At 34.1% G+C, this 25,759-nt stretch overlaps 2 protein-coding genes across 3 annotated transcripts; both read left to right on the plus strand.

Annotated features, from left to right (window-relative positions):
- The first annotated feature begins 273 nt into the window (after positions 1 to 273).
- Positions 274 to 2,475, plus strand: LOC137807209 (peroxidase N). The gene is made up of 4 exons (XM_068607708.1): positions 274 to 733; positions 1,164 to 1,349; positions 1,537 to 1,702; positions 1,838 to 2,475. The coding sequence occupies exons 1-4, from the start codon at positions 515 to 517 to the stop codon at positions 2,254 to 2,256; spliced, it is 990 nt and encodes a 329-aa protein (XP_068463809.1). The 5' UTR covers positions 274 to 514; the 3' UTR covers positions 2,257 to 2,475.
- Positions 2,476 to 3,670: 1,195 nt separating this feature from the next.
- On the plus strand, positions 3,671 to 17,380 carry LOC137807212 (THO complex subunit 6). Of its 2 annotated transcripts, XM_068607710.1 has the most exons (13): positions 3,671 to 3,991; positions 4,160 to 4,191; positions 4,283 to 4,378; positions 4,985 to 5,061; positions 8,288 to 8,333; positions 8,759 to 8,819; positions 8,907 to 8,960; positions 9,072 to 9,152; positions 11,642 to 11,681; positions 11,833 to 11,945; positions 13,289 to 13,399; positions 16,785 to 16,901; positions 17,028 to 17,380. In XM_068607710.1, the coding sequence occupies exons 1-13, from the start codon at positions 3,791 to 3,793 to the stop codon at positions 17,106 to 17,108; spliced, it is 1,110 nt and encodes a 369-aa protein (XP_068463811.1). In that variant the 5' UTR covers positions 3,671 to 3,790; the 3' UTR covers positions 17,109 to 17,380. The 2 variants fall into 2 exon arrangements, with proteins under 2 accessions (XP_068463811.1, XP_068463812.1); XM_068607711.1 differs by lacking the exon at positions 13,289 to 13,399 and having other exon boundaries at positions 3,689 to 3,991.
- The last annotated feature ends 8,379 nt before the right edge of the window (positions 17,381 to 25,759 follow it).

Below are 25,759 nucleotides of genomic sequence, written 5' to 3' on the forward strand. Positions count from 1 at the left end.
TTAACTTAGTTAATGGAAGAAGCACCCATGCATGATCACAGATTAAACAATTTGAGTTATTAAAATACAGAAGGCGTGCGAAACTGGCAAATCTGACAAATTGAAGGTTTACATTATATGGTGCGTCTTAGTTCATGAACTGGAAGAGAAAATATGTCCATTACACATGCATGCCAGCATAACATCACACTAAGCTAACACAAACGTGACACTGATAATATACTATTTGAAATTCAGAATCACTTTAATTGCATCATTCTCAAGAGAGTATGTGTTCCAATGTGTAAGATTGATTTAATTAATGTATGCAACCTAAAGGATGTAGTAGCACACAAGTTTTGAATTGAGTCAAACACACGAGGCCACTGAGTAACATGATCAAGTCCCAAGTGGCGTTTTTGTGTGAATATATAAATCTAACTTCTCTCGTATTTCATTTTCTATAAATTAAGCCTATTTACGTTTCCACATTCATTGTGGCATAGCTTATTGTGTAATTTGCAAATTATAAACAATGAAGAAGTCTTGTAGTTTGAGAGGTTACTACCTTTGTCTAATCAATATGTTCATGTTGCTTTTGGTAGTAAGGTCCCAACTAACAACAGATTTCTATAGCTCATCATGTCCTAATCTTTCCAAAATAGTAAGGAAAGAGGTTCAAAAAGCTCTCATGAATGAGATGCGAATGGGTGCTTCTTTGCTTCGCCTTCACTTTCATGATTGCTTTGTCAATGTGAGTTCAAGTGACATGCATGTTTTTTTTATGATCACACTTCAGTCAAATAATTCTTAGGATATTATTACTCATTCTTATCAGAACTATCCATGATAAAATAGGTAGAAAAGGAATGCAATTTATTCAAGGTAAATTGCAGTCCAAACTGAAGTTGCAAGGTCATTTAGTAGAAGTTTTTAACAATTTAAAGTTTTATTAGGTAATCACAACCATAAACAGAATTTACGTGCTTAGACTATGATGTATCAAAAGTTTTGTCAGCAAACTGAACTAAAGATTATTCTTCTTAATTTATCCAATGAAAAATGATCATCTATCAAAATACTGTTACTATTAGGTATTCCAAAATTTCCAATGAATTACTGAATAAGTTTATCTGATACACATACATCTTACATCTTAAATTCTTTCCTTTGAACATCATCAGGGTTGTGATGGATCGATACTACTAGATGGTGGTGCTGATGTAGAGAAGTCTGCTATTCCTAATCTGAATTCTGTTAGAGGATATGAAGTTGTAGATACAATCAAAAGTTCAGTGGAGAGTGCATGCAGCGGGGTTGTTTCCTGTGCTGATATAGTAGCCATCGCTGCCAGAGATTCTGTTTTCCTAGTAATTATATTCAAAACACATTATTCTCTATTTTAATTTCTTGGTTAGTTTTTTACGTTTACAACTCGGGAAACATGCATGGGGATGAACATGAGTTTCCCAAACAAGTCGGAGAAGTGTTTAACTACACTTTTCATGTTTCTTAAACCTTTCTATATATCACTCATAAAACCATAATGTTTCGTAGAGTGGTGGACCTTCTTGGAAGGTTTTACTAGGACGAAGAGATGGAACAGTATCAAACGGAACACTTGCAAATAGTGCTCTTCCTTCGCCATTTGAATCATTGGATTCCATCATTTCCAAGTTTTCTGATGCAGGCCTTAATCTCACAGATGTTGTTTCTTTATCAGGTAACATACAATTCACCACTCGTGATTGTTTAATGAAAAAACCTTACTTGAAGAAACCTCACCAAAACTTTGTCCTTAAAATTGTTTCAATATATATGTGTTCACTCATTCATACAAATCCAATTATACGTGAAGGTGCCCATACCATTGGCCGAGCAAGGTGTACATTTTTTAGCAATAGATTGTCCAACTTCTCAGGAACAGGTTCACCAGACACTACACTAGACACTGCCATGCTCTCTGACCTGCAAAGTTTGTGTCAAAATGGAGATGGAAACGCAACTGCAGTTCTTGATAGAAACTCAACGGATCTATTTGACAACCACTACTTCAAGAACTTGCAAAGTGGAAAGGGGCTTCTCAGTTCTGACCAGATTCTATTTTCTAGTGATGAGGCCAATTCAACTGCTAAACCTTTAGTGGAAAGCTATATCAAGGATAGTGGCCTCTTCTTCGGGGACTTTATCAATTCTATGATCAAGATGGGGAACATAAATCCAAAGACTGGGTCTGATGGAGAGATTAGGAAGAACTGCAGAGTGATAAATTCTTAGTGATATGAATTTGGCTTTGCAAGATATATATACTTAATAAGCAGAAAATCAAGTGTTTTCTAGTTATATTAGTTAGGTAACTAAGTTGTTGTTGTTGTGTTTTTATTGTATAAGTTACTAGAAATAGAATTTCAGAATGGATGTGCTTTTCAGGTCCCACACAGTGGATGTGAGAACCTAACCCAACATTAGACAAATTATAACAACAAGATTATCTAATCTCTCACCTATCACAACATTCACCTACTATGACAAATTTTGATGTGTTTTATTAAAAGTCTAAAAGGTTAAAAAATAATAAATAAATTATTGATAGAATATTTCAATGACTAGATAATAATAAATTATTGAAAGTTTTACAATATTTTTAAAATATCAATTCAATTTTTTTAATTGAAATAATTATAATTTTTAACTTATTAAAAAGTATTTTAGCTAGTACAAGACTAAATAAAAATATGTATAAACTTTTATTAAAAACTGAAAATGATTATATTGTTTTTTACTTAATAACTACTAAATTTATTTTAAAAAAATCAATTTGCATAAAACCGAACTCAATATAAAACTAATTTTGAAAGAAATATAAGAAAAATGGAAAAATTGTTAAAAATATTATGGTGAACAAAAATAAAGTAAAATAGCTTATTTCATTCACAATCTTATACATCTTCCACTTCTCTAACACCTTATACTCTAGGCTTAAAACACCATCTTGAAATACAATGTTGGTCCTTAATACTATGTTCACCTAAAAGTCTTTTGGTTAATGATGAACTTAATGATTTTTGAAGTGTAATTTTGTTCATTAAAAAAAATGTGACATGAGTTTATTTAATTTAAATTTATCTCTAAAATAATATGATAAAATATAATTATAGGTTGATAATATTAATGATGACGATCATCTAGAAGTTGAAAGGTGTAATAAGAAAGAAAATTCTATATTTTTCCGATGATGAAGATGTAGAAGTTGTAATGTTGGAAGATGTAATAAGAAAGAGAGTTGCAATTTATATTTTTATTATATATATTTTAACTATCTTCATGAATTATTGAAGATTTTTTCTGTCTCGAAATTATAATAAAAAATAATATACAAAAGATATGAAATATAAAGTTATTGTTTTGATTTATTTCATTCACATTATTATATATAATATACAAAATAGATATTATTAATTAATAGTTTATAAAATTGGCAAAGTTAATCTAAAATAAATTATTAAAAAAAGGATTTAATTTGATTCAAATTTAAATCATTAAATTAAACTCCATACAAATCTCATGTTGAAAATAATAACAATCCTAATCTAAAATAATGACAATAACAGTCCTAACCTAGAATAATGAGGGTTATTTGGGTATTTAATTGGGAATTGAGATTAGATGGGAAAATAAAAACTACAAAAGAATTATTGAGAAAATATAACGTCGTCGTTTAGAGAGTTGCTTGCTGTTGCGGAGGAGCTGAAGAGCGCATTGTAAGAAAGAAAACAGAGAGCGGCGAGAGTGAAGTTTCGAGTAACTAACAATGTACGGTGACGCCACCAACTGGGACGAAAATGCATACAGGGAAACGGTACTCAAGGAGAGGGAAATTCAAACACGAACCGTTTTCCGAACCGCTTGGGCTCCACCCTACAATCTCGACACTCTCCTTGTTGCCTCTAGCGACGGTTCAGTTGCATCCTACTCCATCTCTTCCTCCATCGCTGCCTCTAAGCTAAAAAACGTTAGCATAATCTCAATTGCTCTTTTCTTTGTTATTTTATTCAATTCAAGTGCATATCGAACGATTTTGCTTGGCTTCAACTATCGTTTACTTGCACTGCTCGCGATTTCACTTCACTTTACGACGAAACTAACGGTTCTTGTTTCGTTGTTTTTGCGTTTGTTGCAGCCTTTTGGTTTTGTTAATGCGGATACAGATAGGTACGTATGCGTTCAGAATGTTTGCTTAATCAATTATTTATTTATCGGTCTTAGGGTTAACCGTGTTTCGTGTGCGTTGCTATTGGTTTAGGTTATCGGCTCAACCTAATTGCTTCATTCAAGCGCATTGTGGACCTGCGTATGATGTCAAATTTTATGGGGATGGTGAAGATGCTTTGTTGCTGAGGTTCAAATTATTACTGAACTCTGATTTTTTTCTGTTTCTCTACTACTGTTTTCTCCTGATGAACCGCATCAGGATAATTTTCCGTTTGGTCATTGTGCATATAAAGTGGGTGACTCAAATGTAGGAATATAAGAGTATGGTTTTTGTGTTTGCTGCAGATTGCTTCTTAATTTCTACTTAGAAGAAGTTTCTGTTCTCCCATTTAAATTTTGAAATGAGAACATTTTGGTTTGTGGTGCTAATTATCTTCTGTCATCTAGCTGCAAGTAAATAGATCTGGATTCCAGTTTCTGTGTTGGCATTATCTTTCAGTTTTTTGTTTGAGATCTAAATTTGGTATTCTTATAGCAATTCCTTGCTTGTATAGTTCTTAACCCTAAGAAGCGGTTCTTGTGTGGGGTTCCACCGATGGAGTTGATTGATCTGGCTGTCAATTTTAAGAACGGTCTATAGGAACTGGTTCTTATCATTAAAATATATTTTTTGTAACAAACATTATAGTTACTAGATGCAATAATCAAACATATTAAGCATCATGTGTATTGGCATAACTGTGATGTTTAATTTATCACTTGGCACAAGTCTTGATAGCATTTTATCTTGCAGCTGTGGTGATGATGGTCGGATTCGAGGATGGAAATGGAAGGAATTTTCAAGCCCAAATTATTCTGTTTCTTCACAAGGTGATAATGCTTGTTTGGGAATGGTTCATTGTTTTCTTTGTTTTCCCCTAATTTATATTGTTTCTGCATCTATGAATCTTATGGTGTGTTTGGTAGAAAAGAAAGAATTATGTGAGAAATAAGATGAATGAAATTAGGAGAGAGAGAAATAAAGTGAACAAGTCTAGGTGAGAAATAGAGTGAAAATAGATGTGTTTGGTTTTAAGAGAAACAAAGAAGAAAAGGAAAAAACCATTTAAAATTAATTATTTAACAAGCAATTGATTATTTAGGAACAACCTGTTGTTTCCAGAAAACAAATGTGATTCTTCTTCACACATAATGCTGTCACGTTTAAAATTTTCAGCAATCAATTATGAAAAACTTGCATTCAGTTATTATTTACGTATATATGCTTTTATTTTTTATTTCTTTGCTGTTTTGTGGAGAAAATAAAAAGGTTTATTTTATTTCCTCACTACTAAACACATACAATTTCCTATCAACTCCCTATTTACACTCTCTCCTTTCTATTTCTCATGTACCAAACAAAGAGTTAGTGTTTTGTTTTAACTTGCAAGCGTTTCTACTTTATTCAGAACGTCCTCCTTGGGTTTTTCTTTTGCTAAGTATGATTTAACTAAATCTGAATGGTTGCATTTTTACATATTCTATAACAAATTGCCAAATTGTTGATAAGAACTAAGGTTTTTTCTAGTTGAAATTATAGGGTAAAAGATGGACAAGATAGAAAACAGAAACACAACTCAAATGACATTTGAAAAGGCTGATGTATATACATGAATGAAGTGGTAATCTATTTTTATTTATGTGATTGGTTAGGTGCTAGTATTGTTAAACTAGTTGAAAGTCTGGACCAACAAAACTTCATGACAAGACCATTGAAAGGATATGTTAGTGAGGATCTTAATTCTCTAATAGTTCTTTTCAAAAAGTGAACATTAAATCAAACTCAACGTTATAAAACTAGCTTTTAAGGTAAGGTTTGCACTCACTTATATACTATAATCTGACCATATCTCTAATCGATGCGGGATTTCCAACATACTCTCTTATTCGAGGGTTGAACATTTCGAGCATGAGTAAGGATAGTAAATGAACATGTCCCCACGTGTATTGTCCAAACTTGTCTCGATCTTGTCGGAGAATCCCAACATTGATTAGGTACGGGTATGAGTAATACTTAAATTTTTAAATTGGGTATGAGGACGGGGATATGTATGTAATATCCGTCCTATCCCTATACCCTTCCTAATACAAGTTCTTGTCTGCATACCCATCCTTGTTTTAAATTACTAAAAAACTTTTAATTTATTAAGTAACCTTAAAAACTTATATTAACTTTTCTTTGGTATTTAGTTTTGTAACTTATTTTTAGGTTATACGTTTGATCATTTTTACTTTTTTCTATAATTATTTGACTTTTATCCAATTGTTATTTGATACTCTCATTTAATATTTAATATTGGAAAAAAGGAAATGTATATTCTTTTGGCATTGAATACTTGATAATATCATATTTTCTTTACTGTGATTTCTATTTTATTTTTTACTAAAAAATTATCTAATTAATATTTGAAATAGTAAGGGGGCGGGTATGAGCGCAATACGGGTATACCTGTTCCCCGATGAGGGTGGGGATGAGACAAAAATTCATACCTTGAGGATGAGAATGAGATAGTCAAACCCACACCTGCTCTACCCTGTTGTCATCCCTAAGCATGAGACTAGATATTTGTGGCTAGTCCTACAGTGACCCAATAGATAAGTCTAACAAACCTCGTTGGAATAGACTTTAATACCATTTTAGAAAGTTAACTTTAAACCTAATTCAACTTCACAAAACTAACTTATTTGATGATGTTTGACCCTCTTATATATTATAGTTTGTTAATATTTCTAGTTGATGTGAGATCTTCAAATGTTCCATTCCATTTATCATTTTTAGTTTCTTGAATAAGGATGTAAAATTAAAACAGTTTATAATAGAGCATCACAACGGAATCATAGTGGCGTAGAGGTGTAGAGTAGCCTTTGGCTACTGTGGCTGTCTGAAGTGAAGCAATTTGGTGTAGTGGTAGTCAAGGTTGTCAAACTCGCGAGTCTACGTAGACTCGTGGGATCGACTCGTAGACTCATAAGAGTCTACTTTCAACTTGCAACCCACGACCACCGCAACACACGACCACTTGCAATCTGTGACCACATGCAACCCGCGACCACCTGAAACCTACGACCACCGCAACCACCGCACTATCCACCTGCAACCCACTACCACTGCGAACACTGCAACCACCGCACGAACCACACGCGAACGCTCTGCTCGATAGACCGCCGCACTCCACAGAAGAAGACGCAATCCACGGAAGACGCAAACGCAAACGAAAATGAAATGCGAAACCCTAATTTCCACATTCAGAACGACACCGTTTTGGGGTTAAGAAAAAACCCAGTTGGACTCGCCAACTCAAACCAAAGTTGCGAGTCCACTCCGATTTCACTGAGTCTGTGCCGAGTCTACTGAGTTTACCCAAAAAACGAGTCTACTGCTGAGTTAACTCGGTAAGGCCAAGTGGACACGTAAACTCGGACGAGTCAACGAGTTGACTTGCGAGTTTGATAACCATGGTGGTAGTAGTAAGGACCAAATACCAAGTATAGCAGTTTTATGCATTTATTCTGAAAAATCCTCTTGTAAGAGACTTGCCTTCTTCAGTAAGGGGGCTATTTGGAGATTTCAATTTCCAAAACTGAAATCTACATTCATAAACATAATAGTGGTTAAAAATGATGAAGACTTGAATTGATTGATGATTCCTATAGAGGAAACTTGTATTTGACTTTTGTAGCGCTTTAGTTGTATGTTTTGTTTGAGACACTTGTTATTGTTACTTTTTATTTGCAATCATGATTAACATAATTTTTAGGTATCTTTTTTTATAACTTCTCCGTATATAATACTATATAAGTCAGAGTGATTGATCTGATACAGCAAGGGTTTTGACTTTGTTCCCAAACATAAGTAAATTATTGTTCGGCTAAATTTTTCTGGTTGCCTAAAAGCCCACTGTGGCATTGTTCTTTATCCTCTTCCATATCTATCTCTAACTGTGTGTTTTATTTGATTGGGGAATTTCAATCTTTTACTTCTTCGGTATCACCTTTTTTACTTTTGTTTTAATGATTTTGTTATATTTCTTATGTGTGTCATCCCTTAATATTCTAGGAAATGATACCAAGCCTGTACTTGATGTGGTGAATCCTCAACACAAGTGAGTTTTTTGAGAATTAATGCATGTTTCAGCTTTCTTTGGTATAAGTAATGCAGATGTACAGGATGCTTTGTCGTTCTTGATTTGAATGCTGTTTGGTTCATGTACTTTCTGTACATTCTATGAATATACTTACACATTTGGGATCATTGTCTATTGCACTAAAAACTATTTAAAATTATTTGGAATGAATCTTGAGTGTTTAAAATTCTTATTTATCTTATTTTTTTTCCAATTGATTTTGTTAACTTTGTTGGTATTTACCTCACTTGAAACCTCAGAATAGAAGGTTCTTCTTACAATCCAAGCATGAGTAGAATTTTTGTAGCTTATTTTGCAGTATCAGGTTATCAGCAATTCCTTTGTACCTCTTTTTTTTGGTTGTCTGACTGTCCTCTATATGCCCACACTTTGTTGTCTTTTAGAGGTCCTTGGGGTGCGCTTTCACCTATTCCTGAGAATAATGCTCTTGCTGTTAATACTCAGGTTTGCAATTGGTTTTTACTGTTTGTTACTATAATTTGCTTGTTATTTCATGATTCAATTTGTGCCTATTTTTTTGTTTAATTGTAGGAGGGATCAGTTTTTGCTGCATCTGGTGATTCTTGTGCATATTGTTGGGATGTGGTATGTATTCATGGAAGGTGAATATAATTCCTGCATAGGAAGTTTCTTGGATAACTTGATTTATAATTATACTTGTGTTAATGCTGGATTAATATGTGTTAATGTTTCTAGGAAACTGGCAAATTGAAAATGGTATTCAATGGGCACATGGAGTATTTGCATTGTATTGTTGCACGCAACTCTTCCAATCAGGTGATTCTTGACCTCATTGTTTTTGGACTTGAGGCTAATTATTAACAAGAAATAAACCCAAAGGTGAAGGAAGAATGGAGGTTGGTCTTGTCTAGACATGGATATGAATTTTATTAAGTAACTCATAAATTACATGAAACAGTAACACCTATAGCTAAGATACATAACTTGTTAAACTATAGGAAATAGATACACATTGAGCTGTGTAGTCCTGATGCTTTGTTTTGTATTGAGAAAATGAAATAATACAATAAATACAGGAGATGCGGTATTTTCTTATAATAAAAATATGATACAAGAATAAATAAAACATTCATAATAATATATATATATAATCTAGATATTTTTTATTCTAAAATATTCACGCCTTATTTCTATAATTTTTTAATACTCCTCCTTAAGATGGAGCATATGAGTCATATTATACGTGCTCAGTTTTATGCAAGTATGGTTGATTCTTGGTCTTATTAGAGATTTAGTGAACATGTCTGCCAATTGTTCACTAGAGTTGAGAAAACTAGCGGTGATGTCTCAAAACTTTAATTTTTCTCTTAAGAAACGAGAATCTACCTTAATATGTTTGGTCCTCTCATGAAAGACAGGATTAAAGGTAATGTGTATTGCTGACTAGTTGTCATATATAATGTGCATTTGGGAATTTCTTTTCAAATTTAACCATTTTGAGGAGTTTCTCTAGCCATTTAAGCTCACAAATTACTAACGTCATTGCCTTGTTTTGGTTTCTGCACTTGCTACAATATTTTGTTTATTTTCTACGATATTAAATTACCTCCAACTAGAGCATAATACCCTGAAGTGGATCATCTAATGCTTGGCAACTCTGCCTAGTCTGTCTCTACCTAACTGTTGAATGTAAGGGGCTTAGCCCATAATTATATTATTCTGTTATTATTTTCATCTATAAATAAACACCCTTATGTGTGTATTTTACACAAAGGATATTAATCCTATATTTATTTTCTTCAAATATTGTATCCAGAACCTAGGGTTAGGATTCAATTTTTTTTGGGTGAACCAACTGTTCACCGTCAGGCATTGCCTCACCGCTACCTACTGCCGCTGCCATCGCCGGAATCTCGCTGCCGCCTTTGTCAGAATCTTGCCGGAGTCACTGTTGCTGTCGTTGTTGTCACCAATTGGATGGCAACTAGATCTATAGATCCGTCTCCTACCACTATGCCGCTGACAACTGGATCTATGGCTTATTCGGCTGCCACTATGCCTAATCTATCTATCTATACTAATTATGTCAATGTTCATCTTTCTATTGACAAATTGGATGAAACTAATTATGACACTTGGGCCTCATATATCAAATTATCATCTTACCCAATGTGTTCGCAATGTTGTTGCAGATGAGGCCTCCCGTTGGTTGAAAATTGATGCTCAATTATGCATTGTTATTAAATCTACTATTTACTTATCTTTAAAACAAATTTTTCGTGCTTTTGAAATGTGTTCAGAAGTTTTGGGAACATGTGAAATTATTATACACCAATGATACTCATCTTTATAGTGTGTAAAAAATTCCCTTATTTTCATAAATGAGGCCCTTCCCAAGGGCATGCATTCTTGCATGCATTCTTACTATACTATACGACTGCATTCAATGGTTGTGACAAAGAAAATTTGAATATTGACTTAATACGAGATTCAAAAGGCAATGCCAGGATTATTAACAATAATGTTAGGCAGGCAGCTATGCAGGCTTCGTAGGGGAATATAGCTTGGATGTGGTTTTGGAGCAGTGCAGGCTGTGCAAGAGATTACACAGGAGCATTGATACCATGTCAGAAAAACTGCTTCTGACATTATTCATAGCGGAACAAAACAATTGCTCTTTAAATAGAATACAAAGACTTAATAACTGAAAATCCTAATTTGTGATGGATATAATATATCTTGACAATCCAGGATCAATGATCATGTACAATAATACTAAATATACTGTCAGTCTATTAATCCTCCTATATCCTCTTAATTATAGAATGTGATTAAATCTCCTAATTATGTAATTAAAACAGTACAGGGAAATATTAACTGCAACATAAATCATGGGATTCTGACGTTTATGATGTCCTTAAAATGATAAAGGTATGTGTTAATACTTTTTTGAAATTGAAACATATACAAGACATAAAAAGGGCAAGAGTTACATGTACCATATAAAAGGGTATTGAAGGGGGCATGAGATAAAGGTGAGATATATACTGTTGAAGCAACTAGAAATCTTTTCTTAAGAAATAATTTATAGTTTTCTATGAAAAATGTTAAAACGTTGCACTAGTAATAGAATTTAAAAGTTCCATTACTCTTCTGGCTCTACAGAATATGTGGATTGGTATTTTAAATTCCTGACTGCAAAAGCATATTTTCTCTTTGACATTTCTCTTTTGCTTAGTGATCTGTTTTGCCTTCCCACATTATGGCTAGGTTTTAACTGTTGGTTCTTTCTGATCAATGTTCAGATCATAACAGGTTCGGAGGATGGGACAACACGAATTTGGGGTAATGTTTATTTTTCAGCTCAAGTTACTAAAGTTGAATGGGTTGCATGAATCATATTACTTTTTTATGTAAATTCATTGGTTATTGATTTTTATTGGCATATATTTATTGGGTAGTTAAGTTTTTGTGGTTTATTTGCCATGTTTAATAGATTGCAAAAGTGGAAAGTGTACCCAAGTGATTGATCCAGTAAAACATTTGAAGTTGAAGGGATCTGCTTCATGGGTTGGCTGTGTTGCTTTAGATGCAAGTGAGAGTTGGTTGGTAAGAGCATATCTCTTACTTTATAATTTCTTTGCCTTGCCCCCATACTATTGGACTACACATGCTAATTTGGTAAAAGAAATATGAATATTAAGACAAAATGTTGATCGCATCTGGGGGTAATCACTTATGCAGTTGGTGTGATGTTATGAGACGATGATTCTACTGAAATAATTATTTCTTAGGGCTGAGAATAGTGCTATAAAGCTGTGGTGGAGTGTCCCTGCCCATGACAGGGGCCTCTGTAAAGGCACAGTCCAGTGTTGTGGCTGTAGTGGGCCATATAGTAGTTGGGATAGTGCTACTATTCTATTTTTCTTTAAACACCCTCCAAAAATGTGTCGTCTATCTCTGTCATGGGAAGCTTCTCTGTTGCATATCTCTGTTGCATCACTTCTGACCATCTCCGGAAGCTTGTGTGTGGCCAAGTTTACAATTTTCTGACCTCCATGTTGTTTGGTTAACTTCTGCCTCCTTTCCCCTTTGTTTGCTGTTCTGTGCTAGTTTAGGGTAGCAGAATAATGAACACATTTTAGTTTTCTTTAAAAGAGAAGATGGTTTACTTGATTTTACTGGGGACTGAATGACTGATAGGAGACAGGCTAAGATTTATTTATTTTTGTATCTAGAATCAGAGGTGGTACACTGGGCCTGCACCCTAAATTGAACCATTCTATTTCCTAAATAGTCCTACAATTGGGGAAGGTGTTCTTTTGCTTCCATTTTTTCTTGTTTATTAATCATATAATAGTATTCTGAAATTATGAGATAATTTATATATATATATATATATATAAAACTCGAAAAAGATTAAATTGTATGAGAGAATATTTTATTGAATTGATTCAATGAAACAGCACATAAGCCTCTATAGATAGAGAACTCTAACCCTAAAAAAATTATTACAAAGAGATCTCTAAAAACATCCAACAGCACACTTATTATAGCTTATCAAAATATTTTCTCCTAAATCAACAATATATATATATATGTGTATATATATAATATAAGAAAATTAGAATACCATCTATCCTACTTTTTGGGGTCAGACACTATATGGGACTTAAAACATTGTTATTTCCAAGAATAATATGTTTTCTTTTCTTGTTCTCTGGAATTATTAGTGTTATATGATAAATCTATTTTTGTTAATAAGTTCTTTTATTTCATCAATATAACTAACATGTTTGTAGCCAGAATAGCCTTACATTTTAAGGTTGTCCTTTCTCCATAGGCAAACTAGTAGAACGGACACATGCATGAGAAATATGTTATGTATGTTGTTATTGAATAGTTTATTGCTTTAGAAATATAGTTAAGTGACCATTGCCAACTTTATTCAGGCTTGCAGTAGTGGACGTAATGTATCACTTTGGAACCTTCCTGCTTCTGAATGCGTATCAAAGATTCCAACGCGTGCTTGTGTACAGGACATGTTATTTGACAATAACCAAGTGAGTTGGTTATATTTCTACTTTCTCTTCAGTTGTTTCAGACATGGTCATACTATATAATCATGGTAACCTCTAGAGCCACAAACAAGTTTTCTGATATGAACGATCGTGTGTAGAAGCGTCTAGGTCATCTCGTAAGAGATTTCGAAGAACGATTAGGCTTTGGACAAAGGGAACCTTTAGGTGGCTTCCGATTATACCAAGAACAAGAACAATAATAGAGAATTGAGAAAAGGAAACAAACTGCATATATTATTCATATCTCAAATAATAGTTCAATACTCTATTTATAGAGTACTAAATATCATAAAATCCCAATAAAATCCTAACTAATTAAATAAATGATAAAATCCTAACTAATTAAATAAATGATAAAATCCTAATAAAATCCTAATAAAATAAATAAATGATAAAATCCTAACTAATTAAATCTTAACAACCCAATAATAATATTAATCAAATCCCAAAACTTTAGCATATAACAATGCCCTTCCCTCAACAACATTCTTGCCCTCAAGAATGGAACAATGGGTACTTTACAGGCCTTTTGTTGACGGGATTAACTCCATGAAGCAAGGGAATATGATGATCATGGCCTGGTCGAAAAGGTGGTAATTGTTGTGGTTTTGGAAAAACATCTGCAAATTCGTGGAATTGATACGCGATCTCAGTTGGAATCTCCTTTTGTGCGGCATATGTAGTCAAGGAATGCAACAACATCTCCTCCTTTGCACCAATGTGAATCATAGATGAATGCACATCTTCAAGAAAAACTTTACTCAATTGTTGCTTGGGTGTAAGTTTGATCTTGGGGCCCACAGAGCCACGTAGAACATGTCGCCTTCCTTGTACATTGAACTCCATAGTGAGTTTGTCGAAATTCCATAAAATATCGCCCAATGTTATGAGCCACTCAATTCCTAGCACTAAATCACAACACCCCAAAGGAAGGAGTAGCATATCAGCAGTAAAAGTTGTGTGCTGAATTGTCCAACTAAAATTTTTGACCACGGAAGATTTCGTGATCTTTGACCCATCTGCTACCACAACATTCAAAGGGGCAATCGTCTCAATTATGCACCCATATTTTTTAGCCATTTGGGTATCTAAGAAATTATGAGTGTTGCCACTATCAATGAGAATATGTAAAGGTCGTGTTTTATGATATCCAGTTATTCTCGTAGTTTTGAACCCAGCCACTCCGGTTAATGCGTAGACTGAGATTTATGGCTCCGTCCTTTGTAATAATGCAGTCGCTTCACTGGGAGGACGATCAAGGGTTTCATCTTCTTCCTCCATCTCCATGACGTGAAGTTGTAATTTCTTGTGTACCCTATTGTGCTCCATTGAGTAGGGTTCATCACAAAAATAACAAAGGCCTTTGGCTCTGCGTTCCGCTATGAACTCCGACGTTAAGTGGCGTTTTGGGTTGGGTGTGGGAGCCGCATCGATTGGAGCAGACGATGACATAGGCACTGGTGCTGGACCCAAGACTCCCCTATCTAAGTTGGCCAACGAATTGCTTGAATGGGCTGCTTCATACGTCCTAGCCAAAGTAAACGCATGTTGTAGAGACGTAGGTTGGAACATGCGTACCATCATTTGGATGTCTTGCTTTAAGCCACCAAGGAAGCTGAGAATATGATCATTAGCTAACTTCAACCTTGTAATGATTGAATCAAACTCTTCATGATAGGCGGCATCAACGGAAGTCTTTTGTCGTAGACGCATCAACGCAACCATGGGATCATCGCCAATTGCACCAAACCGATCTTTTAGACTTTTGGTGAATCCTGGCCAGGAAGGTGCATCCATATCTAAATCAGAGTTCATAAGTGCGGTATGCCATTGCAAGGCCTTGCCTTCTAGATGCACAAGTGCCAACTGTACCTTGAATTCCTCTGGAGTCTTGTCAATGAGAAAATAATTTTCGCATTGGTAAATCCACTGGTTAACATTTTCGCCATTGAATCGGGGAAAGTCGATGCGTGCCAACCGCGTGCCACAAACATAAGAAGACCCCGTGCGAGGTCCGCGCGTGTCATGTGAGGGTCCAGGGGAGGGTTCACCTCGAGATTGAGTAAGTAAATCCTGAATGGTGTCTTTCATAGAAAGAGTCAAGGTTTCCTTCAACGTAGTCGCGAGTTCCATAAACCTATTATCCATCCTTTGGGAGAGTCGATCTTCCATCTCTTTAGTAGCTTGAGCGAAACGTGTTGAATCTGCCATTGAAGTACTGGAAGGTCCTAGCTGATACCAATTGATATGAACGATCGTGTGTAGAAGCGTCTAGGTCATCTCGTAAGAGATTTCGAAGAACGATTAGGCTTTGGACAAAGGGAACCTTTAGGTGGCTTCCGATTATACCAAGAACAAAAACAATAATAGAGAATTGAGAAAAGGAAACAAACTGCATATATTATTCATATCTCAAATAATAGTTCAATACTCTATTTATAGAGTACTAAATATCATAAAATCCCAATAAAATCCTAACTAATTAAATAAATGATAAAATCCTAACTAATTAAATAAATGATAAAATCCTAATAAAATAAATAAATGATAAAATCCTAACTAATTAAATCTTAACAACCCAATAATAATATTAATCAAATCCCAAAACTTTAGCATATAACATTTTCATTCTCGTGCTCCAGAAAGTTGAAGGTGTTTTATATCATACACAAATAAATATTTATATTCATCATCATTAGCCACAACGAAAAATGGTCTTTTGTTTTGTGTACTTTATTGAGTTAGCTTCCCCCTTTCGCCTTTATTCTTCATTTTTTGTGTTCTTAATATCTTTATAGACTACTAATAATTCTTTGAATCTCAGAAAAAATTCATCTCAAGATATCTTGGATTTCTCAGATTGATCAAAAGCGACTTTATATTCTGTAGATGTGGAAACATTTTCCGCACCCATCTTAATTTGTTCCGGTTTCCTTTTTCAAATGTTATTCAAAATGTCATTAGTATTATTAACGTTGTAATAATATTTTATCTTAATAATACGTATCTGATATGGACTGATGTAGTGATGCTGTCAAAATTGATTGGGTGATTAGTAATCTTCTAAAAGCGAGGATAGATTCTCTGGTAAAAAGATAGAGTATGCAATAGTGCCATAAATTTATAGTTCAGCGCCTGTGGTAGTCTTTGTATTTTTATTTCTTAGCTCATACATTTTTCTGGTGCAAAATTGCCTGCATATTTTGCTCTTGTCAATTGTAAGTAGTGCAATTACCGATCAGTATCTCTGAATATTGATTGACTCATTTGTTGTTCTTATAATATCAGTAGCTCTCAAGATAATTGTAGCTCTGCTTTATCTTGTAGCTCTGCTAACTGTTGTTAATTGTTTGTATTTTACTTTCAGATTTTGACAGTTGGTACCGATCCTGTAGTCAATCGCTTTGACATGAACGGCACGATCCTTTCACAAATACAGTGTGCTCCCTCGTCATCTTTTTCTATCTCCTTACATTCTGCAGGGGTATGTTCTGCTTTAAAATCATTGGCATTGTGTTTAGTACCGTTGATCAGCTCAAACATGCTGATGGACTCCTTGTTACTCTGCTTTATTTGATATATAGTTGCATTACTGCGATACTCATTTCAGGTTATGGCAGTTGGAGGTTATGGTGGCCTTGTTGATGTTATCTCACAATTTGGCAGCCACATGTGCACATTTCATTGTTAGTGTCCAGTGAAGTTATCTGATAGTTTGAAAATTCTGCTACCTCAAGCTTTGGGATTAAGATAGTGTTTGGCCTAACTTATTTTTAATTTTCTTCTCTTAAGAAGAAACACTATATATAGAAGTTAAAAAAAAAAGTTTATTTTTTAGAAGAAATCATGAACAAGTAACTTCTAAGTAAAAAGCTAATTGGTGGAACTTTTGTGATGTGTATATGGAGCCTCCTTATGTTGGATATCAGAATCCGGTCAACCAATGTGCCATGTTTTCCTTTATTTGTTGCATATTTATAACTTTTTGTAAACCTATATTTTACATTAGAAAAATCACTTAAATGATTTTTGATAATTTTAAAAATTTGCAGTATTTGAAAATAATTTTTATCTCAATTAAATTAATTTTTGCTGACATTTTTAATTTCTTTTTATGAATGTACAGTTGTATTGGGGATGTGACTACTTTAGAATAAAGTTATAGTTTTTAGGTTTTGGCAGTTTCTTCCTGCACCCCCATAATGTTATGCCAAGACTAAATTGTCCCTATTATTTTTTAAAAACCTTAAAATGCACTTGAACTGTATTTATTTTTTTGCATTATGGATTATGGAATCCGGAAAAATATCGGATTGGAAATTCTAGTAAAATTTTGGATCCACCAATCCATAATTCAAAATATGCATTTCACATTAAAAAAATTCATCATTCAAAAAATACATTATGGATCCACCAATCCGTAACAGAAATATGCATTCTGGATTTAAAAATCCATAATTCAAAATAAAAGCATTTTGGATCCATGAATCCGTAATATAAAAGCATTTCGGATCCATGAATCCGTAATAGAATTAAGCTTATGGATTCAGCAATTCAGAAATCAATAATTTTCCAGAACATTCTCTCATCCAAAAAAAAAAAATTCATCCGTAACACACTTTCAGATCCCTATTTTCATTAACCACGGTGTCCTTTTTCAAATAAAAAAATAAAGTTAGTTTTGGAATTTAGAAAATTGTGGGATGCAGGAAGAAAAATGTAGGGGTGTAGGAAGAAGAAGTCTTAGGTTTTTTATCCTACTGTTATCTTAAAAAAAAAAGGCTTTCAAGTGAAAAAAAAAAAACTGACAACTTGGCTAAACATATCCTCAAACAGAATCGCAAGATATCTCAGGATAACCTGTCTTTGGTTGGTTCTTCCTGCAATCCCATAGGTTCTTGTGACAACCCCATAAATTCTGTAATTTCAAAAATATATGGGTGTAATTTTTTTTTTAAGTATTATATACTTTTTGGATTACATAGAAGTATTTCGGATCTGAGATTAGTTTTTCAATCATATAATGCACAATATATTTTTATCTAAAAACTAATTTTGAATTTAGAAAAAAAAATTGAATTATGTAATTTATAATTTATTTTTTAAAAAGACATATTTTAGATTATATAATTCATAAACTAATTCCAGTGGTGAAAAAGTTTTCAGTGTAATTTAGGAATGTGTTTTTTTTTAAAAATTTCATAATTTGAAATGTTTAAAAGAAAAAAAAAACAATGCAACGAAACAAGTGCATGAAAAAAGTGAAATATATATAAAAAAAACTAATATTTTTCACCACAAACTCATGATAAAATACTTCCAGACTCTGTATTCAACAACATAAAGCTTTCAACCGGTGAAAATTGTGTTCTAGAGGTGTCTTGGGGTGTGTGCTAGAAGAAGGGGGTAGGTACAAAAGTTAGGTGGAATTTTAGGAATTTTTTTTTTTAATTAAAGGACAAAAATGTAATTGCATAATTATTATGGATAAATTCTTTTTATATCATATCAATTTAAACCTTATCCTTTCTTTTTCAAATTTTTCAAAATTATCCTTTATTTCGAATTTAAAATATGAAATTAAAAAAATGTAATTCAAAAATTAAAATTTCGTTTTAAAAAAATCCAAAATGCAAAAAAAATCTAAAACTTAAAATCTGAAGATGCATTGTGAAAAAAAAAATTCCAAAATCCAAAAATGTATTTAAAAAAATGTATTTTAAAAAAGAAATTCTGGAAATACTTTTTATCCACACTCTCCTTTTGTCATTTTTATTATTTTATAGAAACATTTTCATTATTTTGATGAAAAATCCTGTGCAGGTTATACGGAGAATTTGCTTATTGGTGCGCAAGAATCTATGGGGTTGCAGGAAGGAGCAGCCTTGTATTTTTGGACTTCTTATTTTGTTTGGTAGTTCTGCAATATATTAATTTTATCAATTTTAACCTGCATTAAAATTTCTAAAATTATCCTTATTTTGGATTTGAAAATTTAGAATAATAAATATAATTCAAAACTCAAAAAATACATTTAATACAAATAAAATTCAGAACACAAAATTGAAAATGTATTTGAGATAATTTTTTTTTGGAAGATTTTTGTTATTTCCAATAACAGATTGATGTGTATAAGAAAATGATAAAAAAATAGTAAGAAGAAATAGAGGTTTTGATGAACCCTAATTGTAGAGAAAAATAAATATAAAAGAAACTTTTATTCACTTGTATATTAGAAAGTAAAATACATGGTGTATATATAAGAAAAAGATTAAGACCTACAGAAAAGGAAAGTTGGTCAAACAAACAAAGCCCAATAATTTAAAATAAAAAATTAAATATATTAACACCTCTCAAGCTGGGGAGTAAATATTTGTCAAGCCCAACTTGGATTTGAGAGTAAGGAATTGTGCGGAAGCAAGGGGCTTGGTGAATATGTCAGCAACTTGCATTGCAGAAGCAATGGGCAGTAGTTTGAGGAGACCATAGGAGAAGGAGAAATCCACCACAATTTCATGGACAAAGACATCATCACCAAGGGGAAAGACAACACTACGGCAATGGCTTCTACCAAGATGCAAAGTCTAGGCTTCCTTCGGTCAAGCTTCCTTGTTTTAATGGCTCTAGTGATCTTAATGTATATTTAGATTGGGAGGCTAAATGTGAACAAATTTTTGAGATCCATTGTTTTCCACGAACTAGGTGGCAATCAATTTCGATGTGTTTGGTTCGTTCATGAAAAACTTGATTGGAAGCTATTTGAAGGGCAGATTTGTTGTCACAGTACAGGGTTGCAGGCTGGGAGAGAGGAAGATGTAAATCCTGAAGGAGGTAAGACAACCATTGTAACTCACATGTGGTGGTGGCAAGGGTTCTATACTCGACTTCAGAGGAGCTGCGAGAGATAATTGGCTGCTTCTTTGATTTCCATGATATTAGGGAGTCTCCTAAGTAGATGGAATATCCAATGACAGATTTGCGTGTGGTAGGACATGTTGCCCAGTCAGAGTCACTAAAACCTCAAAGGTGAAGTGAACTAGTGTGAGAAAAATATAGTCCTTCACCAGGGGTGCCCTTGAGGTAACGCAAAAAGACGTGAGACAACTTGCTGATGATGAGTTGTGGGTGCAGATATGAATTGGCTTAAACTGTGGACAGCGAAGGCGATGTCTGGTCGCGTGTTGGTTAAGTAAATTAGACGTCCAAGGAGTCTTCTGTATTGGGAAGTGGCATCAGCATCGAGAGGTGAGCCTTGGTAGAGAGAGATGGGAGGTGTGAGTCATAGGAGTTGCCACGGGTGCAGAGTCAAGCATGCCAGTTTCTTGAAGGAGATCAAGAGTATACTTGCGTTTACTTAAATGAAGACCAGTACTGTTGCGAGCAATTTTCAGTCCCAAAAAGTAAGTGAGATTACCTAAATTTTTTATCTTGAAGTGATGGTGAAGGGACGCAGTAATTGTATTGATTTCCTCCGTGTCATCATCAGTTAAGACCAAGTCATCAACATAAACAAGAATAACAGTGAGTTTATTATTATTATATTTAAGAAAAAGAGAGTGATCAACAACAGAAATAGAGTAATTATTTGATAAAAGAAAAGTAGAAAGTTTGGCGTACCATTGGCGACCAACTTAACGAAGGCCATACAAAGACCGTTGAAGCTTGCAAACATGCTGGGGAGAAGGAAGAGAGAGGCCAGGTGGGGGGGTCATGTATACCTCTTCATGGAGATCACCATGAAGAAATGCATTATTGACATCAAGTTGTTTTAAAATCCAATTTTTGGTAGTGGCAATAGCAAGGAGAAGGTGGAGGGTAGTGAGTTTAGCAACAGGTGCAAAAGTGTCTAAGAAATCAAGTCCTTCAAGTTGGGTGAACCCTTTGGCAACAACTCTAACTTTGTGGCGCTCAACAGTGCCATCAGAATGGTATTTGATTTTATATACCCATTTACAACCAATAGTTTTCTTTCCTGGAGGGAGAGGGGTGAGTTGCCAAGTATTGTTAGCAGTAAGAGCTTGAAGCTCATCTTGCATGGCAGATTGCCAAGAAGCATGTTTGGAGGCTTCGTTATATGTTTGAGGTTCAGGATGAGAATTGATAAAGGAAATAACATTTCTAAAATTGGAAGATAAGGAATTGTATGACAAGTAATTATGAATAGGATATCTACTACTTACAGTGTTGGTTACAGTGTGGAAATCTGCAAGATAGGCAGGTTGTCGGTGAGGACGAGTTGATCTTCTTGGAAATTGGGGTGAGATGCTTCCTGGAGATGCAGGTGATGATAATTCTGATGGAGGTGCAATGTTGGATGCAGGAGCAGAGGCACTATTTGTTGGAAGATCATAGGATAATGAGGCTGGTGGAGGGACAGTATTGGGTGCAGGAGTAGGTACATGACTCGACAGAAGGTGCAGTATCAGAAAAAAAATCAAAAGCATAATTATATGCATTAGAAATAGGGAGAGATAAAGTGTTAGGGTCCTTAGGCAAGCCACTGTCCAATTTATATGGAAAGTTTTTTTCATGAAAGATTACATGTCTTGATATCTCTATGCTATGAAACTTTAAATTTAAGATAATATAACCTTTTGTATTTTGCGGGAAGCCAAGAAAAATACCTTTGATAGATCTATCATCTAATTTTTTTCTATGTGCATTAATGGTACTAGCATAACAGAGACAACCAAACACTTTTAGAAAGGAAATGTCATATGGTTTTCCAAACAACTTTTCATGAGGAGTGATGTTATTAAGTAATGGAGTAGGAATAGCATTTATTAAGAAAACAACATGATTTACAGCAAATTCCCAAAAAATAGGAGGAAGATTTGCTTGAAAAAGTAAAGTCCGGGTTACATTTAGTATGTGTTGATGTTTACGTTCTACAATGCCATTTTGTTGTGGTGTTTCAACACAAGATTTTTTTATGTATAATTTCCTTTGAAGCATAAAAATTTGACATAGCAAACTCAACACCATTGTCAGTACGAATCGTTTTTATATTAGTTTTGAAATGATTTTGAACGAAAACAGTGAAGTTAATGATGTGCTGACGCACTTCAGATTTGTTATGCAGCAGAATAACCCAAGTATAACGCGAGTAATCATCAACAATAGTCAATAAATAACGAAAACCTTGCATAGAAATTATGGAACATGGTCCCCAAATATCAAAGTGTACAAGATCAAAAATAGCAGAGGTAACAGTATTACTTGAAGTGAAAGGAAGTTTTCTCTGTTTTGCACGACTACAAGTGTCACATACATGATGAGTATCAACAGTAATAAAAGAGTATTGTTTACTTAAGACATGTAATCTTTCATGTGAAGGGTGTCCTAGTCTATAATGCCATAGTGTTTTGTCTGTGATATTACAATTAATAAAAGGAGCAAAACATTGCGGTTTAGAACGACTAGAAGCAGGCAAGGTAGTGACAAGGTACAAGCCAGCGGTGGCTTTAACTGTACCAATCCTCTCTTGGGTGAGATTGTCTTGTATAATGCAGTGGGTTGAAGTGAAAGTTAAAGTGCATTTAAGTTGGTGTGTGAGTTTAGAAACAGATATTAAGTTTAATTGAAAATGAGGCACGTATAACACATCAGACAAATAAAACTTATCAGAAAAACGTACTAAACCAGAATATGTGGCATAAACAGTTTGACCATTTGGAAGACTAATTAAGACAGGTTTAATTTTAGTATACGTAGTAAAAACGTTCAAATTGTGACAAACATGATCAGTGGCACCAGAATCAATAATCCAAGATTCTTTTATAGAAGATAGTGAAGAGAGAAACTTACCTGTTGAAGAATGCTCAGTATTGGGGATTTCATCCGTAGAGATGGTGCCGACTTGATTAATTTGAGTGTGAGGGGCAGGATCCTCAAGGTTTTGCTGACGCAAAATGTTGGTAAGGAATTGACACTGTTGTGATGTAAGTTGAATCCCCTTTACATCCTGTTCTTTAGGAAAAAGCTCAGAAAAAGTGTCAGTAGTAATCATATTATTGGTTTGGGATGTCCAATTGGTGAATTTGTAGCCAGGAGGGAACCCATGCTTTTTATAACAGGTGTCGACAGTGTGGTCAAGACGATTACAAAAAGTGCAGACTTTTATAGTAAAAGAAAACTTTGAGGTTTTAACATTACCAGAAGGAAAACCCACTTTGCTAAAACAAACAGCCTTAGTATTACCATATTTACCACAAAAATTGCATGTAATAGTGTGACTACTATTAAGACTATGAATACTAGAGTTTTCATTAAACATTGTCTAAAAGATTTTTAAAACCAATCAAGATTTTGAAAGAGAACAGAAAAAAAAAAAACCAAGAACAGCAAAGAGGGAAATAAAAATCAGAGAGAAGCGCAGCAGAAGTCTTCATTCGAAGAGCTCTGATACCATATTACAGTAAATGAAGATGAATATTCCTTGTCTGATGTGATGCTTTAATGTAGTGTACGTAATCGCACGTAATCGTAATGAAGAAAGAGAGGTTTTGATGAACCCTAATTGTAGAGAAAAATAAATATAAAAGAAACTTTTATTCACTTGTATATTAGAGAGTAAAATACATGGTGTATATATAAGAAAAAGATTAAGACCTAGCTGAAACAGAAAAGGAAAGTTGGGCCAAACAAACAAAGCCCAATAATTTAAAATAGAAAATTAAATATATTAACAGAGATGTTTCTTATGTGTATGATTACATCACTTCATGTATAGGAAATATATAAGGAGTTTATCTCTCCAAATTACAATCTAATTAACATGAGATTCTATCATTATTAAATTAATTGCATATAATTGGGTACAATATCGTACAATATTGCATACAATAATTGCATATAATTTGATAATTATTATTTCCTTAATACTCCCCTCAAGTTGGTAGGTGAAGATCATGAACCTCCAACTGTGTCGTAGCGTCAAAAAATATCTGTCAGTTGATACTGTGTTGGTACATATGAAGGACTGATTATCCCAGCTTGTAGTTTTTCTCGCACAATGTGACAGTCTATTACAATGTGTTTTGTGCGTTCATGAAATACTGGGTTTGCTGCTATATGTAATGTCGCTTGATTGTCACAGAAAAGTTGAGCTGGCAAGTTACATGACACTTTTAAATCCTGCAACATATATCGCAACCAAACTATCTTCAAACAAGTATTGGTCATCGCGCGGTATTCTACTTCCACTAATGATCTTGATACGTTTGTCTGTTTTTTTGACTTCCATGAGATAATAGAAGAACCAAGAAAAATGCAATATCCAGATACTGATCTCCGAGTTGTCTGACAACCTCCCAGTCTGAGTCGCAATAAGCTGTCAATGTTAGATTGTTTTCGGATGGCAATAGCAATCCTTGTCCCGGTGATCCTTTGATGTACTTTAGGACTCGAATTGCGGCATCCCAATGAGGTTTCCATGGATCTGGTATATATTGACTTAGGATCCGAACCGAAAATGCTATGTCAGGCCGAGTAACCGTGAGGTATATCAGTCATCCCACGAGTCGCCTGTATTTGACTGGATCCTTTAATAACTCTTCATCGTCTGGTGTGAGTTTTAGGTATTGTTCCATTGGAAATTTGTCTGGACGAGTCTCGTATCCTGCAAAATATCAAGCGCATATTTTCTTTGGGACATGTAAATACCAGCTTTGGAACGGGAAAATTCAATCCCTATAAAATATTTTAGGTTTCCAAGATCTTTAATGCGAAATTGTTGTAATAGACAATCTTTAACACGCTGAATTTCTGTCAAATCATTTTCTGTCAAAAGAATATCATCCACATAAATCAAAAGGGCAGTAAATGATGAGTTATTTTGTCTTGTGAATAGAGAGTAATATGTCTTGGACTGTTGAAATCCTACAGATCTAATCACATGAGAAAATGTTGAAAACCATGTTTGAGATGTTTGTTTGAGACCATAAAGGGATTTATTAAGTCAACATACAATGTTCTCCCCTGTCGATGATGCCCGGGTGGCAAGTCCATGTAAATAATTTCATGCAATGTGCCATGTAAGAAGACATTTTGCACATCTAGCTGGTGAGTAAACCAATTTTTGGCTGCTGCAATGGTGAGGAGACACCTCAAAGTTGTTAAATTTGTTGTTGGTGAAAAAGTTTTAGAATAGTCGACACCTTCAATCTGAGTGTACCATTTGCGACAAGGCACGCCTTATATCTGTCGACGCTACCATCTGGGTTGTACTTTATTTGATAGACCCATTTGCATCTGATGGGTTTCTGCCCAGCAGGTAACGGTGTAGAGGTCCACGTTTGATTTAGCTGCAAGGCGAAAAGCTCTTCGTCCATTTCTTTTTGC

This window comes from Phaseolus vulgaris, chromosome 3 (assembly GCF_000499845.2).
Source record: "Phaseolus vulgaris cultivar G19833 chromosome 3, P. vulgaris v2.0, whole genome shotgun sequence".
Lineage (NCBI taxonomy): Eukaryota > Viridiplantae > Streptophyta > Magnoliopsida > Fabales > Fabaceae > Phaseolus > Phaseolus vulgaris.

Coding starts and splice junctions, on each gene's coding strand:
- LOC137807212 (XM_068607710.1), top strand. CDS start 3,791: ATGTACGGTGACGCCACCAACTGGGACGAAAATGCATACAGGGAAACG. Junction 3,992..4,159: donor CTGCCTCTAAGCTAAAAAAC/GTTAGCATAATC, acceptor CGTTTGTTGCAG/CCTTTTGGTTTTGTTAATGC. Junction 4,379..4,984: donor GAAGATGCTTTGTTGCTGAG/GTTCAAATTATT, acceptor TTTATCTTGCAG/CTGTGGTGATGATGGTCGGA.
- LOC137807209 (XM_068607708.1), top strand. CDS start 515: ATGAAGAAGTCTTGTAGTTTGAGAGGTTACTACCTTTGTCTAATCAAT. Junction 734..1,163: donor TTCATGATTGCTTTGTCAAT/GTGAGTTCAAGT, acceptor GAACATCATCAG/GGTTGTGATGGATCGATACT. Junction 1,350..1,536: donor CCAGAGATTCTGTTTTCCTA/GTAATTATATTC, acceptor AATGTTTCGTAG/AGTGGTGGACCTTCTTGGAA.